General features: G+C 44.0%; 1 protein-coding gene across 1 annotated transcript; it reads right to left on the bottom strand.

The window, feature by feature from the left end:
* Window positions 1-1,057: 1,057 nt before the first annotated feature.
* Rep15 (RAB15 effector protein) lies at window positions 1,058-3,479 on the bottom strand. The gene has a single exon (XM_070038066.1). The coding sequence runs from the start codon at window positions 2,567-2,569 to the stop codon at window positions 1,877-1,879; it is 693 nt and encodes a 230-aa protein (XP_069894167.1). The 5' UTR covers window positions 2,570-3,479; the 3' UTR covers window positions 1,058-1,876.
* Between the last annotated feature and the right edge of the window lie 2,463 nt (window positions 3,480-5,942).

Below are 5,942 nucleotides of genomic sequence, written 5' to 3'. Positions count from 1 at the left end.
TGTGGCGGCGTGGCGAGCCGAGTCGAGGGGGCGGGGCCCGGCGGCGTAGCGTGGGGGCGGGGCCGACGTGGCGAGGGGGCGGGGCCGACGTGGCGAGGGGGCGGGGCCGACGTGGCGAGGGGGCGGGGCCGACGTGGCGAGGGGCGGGGCCGAGTGGAGAGGTGGGGCTGAGAGGCCCAGGCCTTTACTCTGGGCGTGAACGCCCGGAGTTCTTGGGTTTGAGTATTCGCAGTTTAGGGAGATAGGCCCCCGGAAGGCTAAAACAAAACAAAACAAACCAAGAATCTGAAAGAGCCCTGCGAATACCTCCGCACGAACTGGGGTGTGGCTCCAGGCCCCAGATCCTTTGCGGCTGCTGCTCTTTTGCTGCCTGGTGGGCCTGAGATAGCCCAGGGCAGGAGATTGCCCGGGTGCGCGGGCGCCAAGGCGGCTCACACCTGTCACCTCAACTACTCGGGAGGCTGAGATCTGAGGATCGCAGTTCTAAGCCAGCCCGGCAGGAGACTCTTCTCTAATGAACCACCAAAAGGCCTGTAGTGGAGGTGTGGTTCAAGTGGTAAAGCACCACCAGCCTTGAGTGCAAAGGCTCAGGACAGAGCCCAAGCCCTGAGGTAAAGCTCCACAACTGTCACACACACAGAACGGATGGCTTCTTAAACCAGACTAGAGTTTAAAGTTTGATTTTACCTTCTCTAGGATGTGTAATTTTTTCCGTCTTATGACTTGAATTCAGGGCTTTGCACTTTCTCTTTGTGGCTCACTGCTGGTGCTCTACCATTTGAGTCATACTTCCAGTCTGGTTTTTTATTGCTAGTTGGAGATGGAGTCTTTCGGACTTTCCTGCCTGGGCTGGCATTGAACCAGAAATCTCAGATCTCAGCTTCCTGTGTAGGTAGGATTACAGGCCTGAGCCACCAACACCGAGTTGAGTCATACAGTGAGCTCCCTGTGTGCATATCCTATCATTGACTCAGCTTGTTTTGTCAGGTTAGAATTTCAGAAATCAGCATTCAACAGGACACAGAAAACAATGATAATGTTTCTTGTGTACCAGTACTGGGGCTTGAGCTCAGGGTCTCTCCAGGTCTGTACCTGACTTTTTCATTCAAAGCTGGTGTTCTACCACTTGAGCCACAGCTACACTTCCCATATTTTTTACGTCTTTTAGACTATTTCCAACAAATACGTGTGGCAAATCAAATTTTATTATTCTCTCCCATTCTTTTTTTTAAATTTTTTATTGTAAAGATACTATACAGAGGGTTACAGTTACATGAGCAAGGTAATGAGTACACTTCCTATTGAGCATTGTTACCTCCTCCATTGTTTTTCCCCTACCATCCCTTCCCTCCCTACCTTCCCCGAGGTTCTTTTTTTTTTTAATTGTGATTAAGTGATTACATAATTTCCCAAATTTCACAGTATTGTGGAATAATGATGCTCATTTAAAGTCACAAGTTCATTCTAACTTTCCTGGAGCAAATTGTCTATCACAGTCTATATCTCCCATTCTTTTTAAAAAAATATTTTTATTGTAGATACTGTAGAGGGGTTAGTTACATGAGTGAGTACATTTCCTGCCAAGCATTGTTACCCCCTCCTTTGTTTTTGCCCTATCACTTCCCTCCCCACCTCCCCAGTCTCCCATTCTTATTATTGAACAAATGCATGAAGATTCAACTTTCTTTTTTCCCTAAAATTCAATTAACCAGCTTTTGTTTTTCTCCATCATTGTGACATGAGCCTGTTTCGACCCAGGTACATCATTTGAGGAAGGAAAAAAATCCCATGCTGGCTTCACTTAACAGATGACTTTTTGCTTAAAAGAATAAAAAGCCCTTTCCCCCTTTCCCCATACCCAACACACATACCCAGTTCAGAGGATGCTAATATACACCTTGCCCACCTTTCTCAGCCCATTTTTCTTACTCAGACAGTTTCCAAGAAGCTCTTTGATAGAGACGCAGTCATTGGTTTCTAAGACAAAATGTTCTACAACCTTCCTTCCTGGCAGCTGACTCTTTACTGTCCAGTTCCTGACACTGTCCAGGACCACTGCCCGAATGTCTTTGGGTTTTCCTGGTATACCAAAGATGATGAACAGGCCCAGGCAATCCTCTCCAATCAGATCACAAAACTCTTCCAGTTGGTCAAACCTGCTCTTCTTCCAAGACTCTTGCATTTGGGCATCTGGATTGAAGGAATTACAAGGCTTCGGTCCTACGGGAGGAAGGGACGCCATTTGTAGAGTCTGTACTGCAATCTGAAGCTGTATTTGTTTATCAGGTCCCCGAAAGGTCCAAATCCAGTCTGCCCCAAACAGAAAGGCTTGGTGCTTGGTCATTTTGGTGGTGGTGACCCACTCTCCAAGCCCCCTTTCTTGGCAGAAGGTGATGAAGGAGATTAAGAAGATCTCATTGAGTGTACTCAAAGCAGGGCATAGGCTGCACAAGGGATACTCGACACCCAGATATTCCTTCAGTTTCTGAGCTGCATGGACGATGGCCTCACTGGATCCCTCACAAATGCTGTCATTCAAGGCCAGTGGCTGAGATGCTTTCTGTCCCATGGTTTGGGGCCCAATCAACACCACTTTGAAATGTCTAGGACACACACATGGAGAATTGCTTCTTTTACAGAATAAAAGTTCTGCTACCAACTCCCATCTATTAAATATGATCCCAGTTGGCTAAGCATATAGACATTTGGCTATACAAACACGAGTATTCTGTTTGAGAATTGGGAGTGTGTCATACAGATTCCTGTTGGTTAAGTTACATAATAAATTTCACAAGAACATCTGTTGTTCAGCACTAGGCCTTATTCACTGTAATGTGTGCATGTGCACATACTAAGCCTTGAACTCTCAGCCTTCTCACTCTAGGCTAGTGTTCTTCTACTTGAATCAAACCTCCAGTCCAATTTTTGCTGATTAACTGGAGATGAAAGTCTCACAGACTTTTCTGCACAGGCTAGCATTGAACCAGGACCCTGATTAGCTAGGATTACAAGGGTGAGCCACAAGTACCAGTACTTTTAATATTTTTGATTGTCTCTGACCTTCTGGCACTCAGTGAGAATAGCATGTCGGGGCTGTTGTTTCTAGAAAGCGTGCAGGGTAGAGCCTGTGCCTTCTTCAACTAATCTCATCAAATTTCCTTACATCCCTTCTATCATAATACCTCATTCGTTAGTTCAATAAAGACCTCAATTTTCTCTCTGTTGATACATTATGAACCCAACTCAAATTAATTCATGGGCTTTACAACTACAAAGAGTTGGTATTATCATTTTCTAGAACAAAAATCAAGTCTATTATTTTTGTGCCAGAACTGGGGCTTGAAATCAGGGCCTCATAGTGGCTTAGCTTTTTTCAAGCTTATTTAGCCACACCTCCACTACCAGCTTTTTGCTGGAGATAAGATCCTCTCAGATGTTTTTACCCTGGCTGGCTTCAAACCTCCATCCTTAGAGCTTCAGCCTCCCGAATAGGTAGGATTACAGGTGTGAAACACCAGCACCTGGCTCCTATGTTGTGAACAAAAAATAAATGAATAATGACAATTAAAAACATGAAACAATTATCAACTGGCTTTATTTCTTTTTGTAAGGTAACACCAGTATATATTATATGTGGTAAAGAATACATTGCCAATGTTTTCAACCTAATCACATCTCATCAGGCATTCATACTGTCATAAGATATAAAGAATATTTGGCATGTACAACAGTCTCCTGGTATTTTTGACCAGGTTCTAAGAACACATTTTTTCATATGATAACACATATTTGCATGAAAAACCCCAATAAAGAACCCAATAGTTATCCAATAAATGATAAAAGGAAATCATTGTTAGCATGAGCTCATTTTAGTTATCCATAAATAATAACCTAATGTTACAAGTTCCTTGATGAATACTTTGGTAAACTGCCAACAATATAAGAATCCACTGATATTCAAAAATAGTTTATAGCCAAGTTCATTGGCATAAACTAAACTGCCCACCAACATCCCAATGTATGAAACTGTCTTTTCCACAATAGGTTAATGTGAATAGCCCTTGATGAAAAATAGGTATTTTTTCCTAATATCTCTTAAAAAACACAATAGTAACATTTTTTTTGCTGCAGCTTTCAATTTGCTTTATAAAGAATATTTGGCCTTGTGTTGCAGAAAAACATGAACTATATTTTATCTAATAAAATAGTCATTATAAAACAAGTTTTTGCAGGGCATCAGTGGCTCGTATTTGTAATCCTAGCAACTCAGGAAGCTGAGATCTGAGAATCACAATTTGAAGCCAACTTAGGTATGGAAATCCATGAGACTCTTATCTCCAATTATCATGAAAAAGCCCGAAGTGGAACTAGGGCTCAAGTGGTAGTGTGTCAGCAAAAAGGCTAAAGGACAGCACCCAGACCAAGTTCATGCTCCAATAGTAGCATGTGCATGCGTACGCATGCACACGCACGCACAAACACACACGCGCGTGCGCACACACGCACGCACACACACACAACCAAACAAGCCCAAACTAAATTTTCAGCCTCAAAAATTTGAATTGTGGCCAGGCACCAGTGGTTCACATTTGTAATCCTAGCTACTCAGGAGGCTGAGATCTGAGGATCATGGTTCAAAGCCAGCCTGGGCAGGAAAGACTCTTATCTCCAATAAACCACTAGAAAACTGGAAGTGGTGCTGTGACTCAAATGGTAGAGCTTTTTGCCTTGAGCTGAAGAGCACAGGGACAGCGCCCAGGCCCAGAGTTCAAGCCACCACCAATCAAAAAAAAATTTTTTTTGAATTGTGATAGAAATAAAAGCCCCACTGGGAAGGTGGCTCAGTGGTAGAGTGCTTGCCTTGCATGCATGAGGCCCTGGGTTCAATTCCTCAGCACCACATAAGCAGAAAAAAAAAAGCCAGAAGTGGCACTGTGGCTCAAATGGTAGAGCGCTAGCCTTGAGCTGAAGAGCTGAGGGACAGCGCCCAAGCCGAGTTCAGGCCCCATGACCGGACACCACCCCCCCCCCCAAAAAAAAAGAAATAAAAGCCCCATTCATTGACAGTTGAGAAATATACAATGAACATGTTTAGGCAAACTGTTAGTAGTTAATGTTCTTATCCAGCAAAGAGGAAATAAGAAATTACTGTGAAGGTTTTTGTTTTGCTTCTGATTTTATTAGAAATTATTTCATGTGTGCGTGCGTGCGTGTGTGTGTTTTGTCAGTCATGGGGCTTGAACTCTGGGCCTGGGTACTGTCCCTCAGCTCTTTAGCTCAAGGCGAGCACTCTACCACTTGAGCCACAGTGCCACTTCTGGCTTTCTTTTTCTGCTCATGTGGTGCTGAGGAATCGAACCCAGGGCCTCATGCATGCAAGGCAAGTGCTCTACCACTGAGCCATCTTCCCAGCCCTCTGAATGGTTTATTGGAAATGAGTCTGATGTATTTTCCTGCCCCAGCTGGCTTTGAGCTGGGATCCTCAGATCTCAGCCTCCCAAGTAGCTAGGATTACAGGCATGAGCCACTGGCACCTGGCTTGTGTGTACACTTTTTTTTAAAAAAGGAAGCTGTTGAATACTTCTGCATGCATTCAAAATGATGTTCTATGAATGCCACTCAAGTTATTTCAAAAAAAAGCAAACAGATCTCCCAGTGTTGATGGCTCACACCAGTAATCTTAGTTACTCAGGAGACTGAGATCTGAGGACTGAGGTTCAAAGCCAGACTAGGAAGGAAAGTCTATGGGACTCTTATCTCTAATTAACTAACAAAATGCCAGACACAAAAGTGGTAGAGTACCAGTCTTGAGTGAGAAAGTTTAGTGACGTTACCTAGGCCCAATTCAAGTCTCAGTATTAGTGCACGCGCACACGCGCACACGCGCGCGCGCACACACACACACACACAAACAAACACAAGCAAATGGATTCAAGATTGAG

Source organism: Dipodomys merriami, unplaced genomic scaffold, assembly GCF_024711535.1.
Source record: "Dipodomys merriami isolate MVZ:Mamm:240054 unplaced genomic scaffold, mDipMer1.0.p SCAF_10, whole genome shotgun sequence".
NCBI classification, from domain to species: Eukaryota; Metazoa; Chordata; class Mammalia; order Rodentia; family Heteromyidae; genus Dipodomys; species Dipodomys merriami.
This window is presented reverse-complemented; position numbering and strand designations above follow the sequence as displayed.

Excerpts from the sequence above, each read along its gene's own strand:
- Rep15 (XM_070038066.1), bottom strand. The coding sequence starts at position 2,569 with ATGGGACAGAAAGCATCTCAGCCACTGGCCTTGAATGACAGCATTTGT.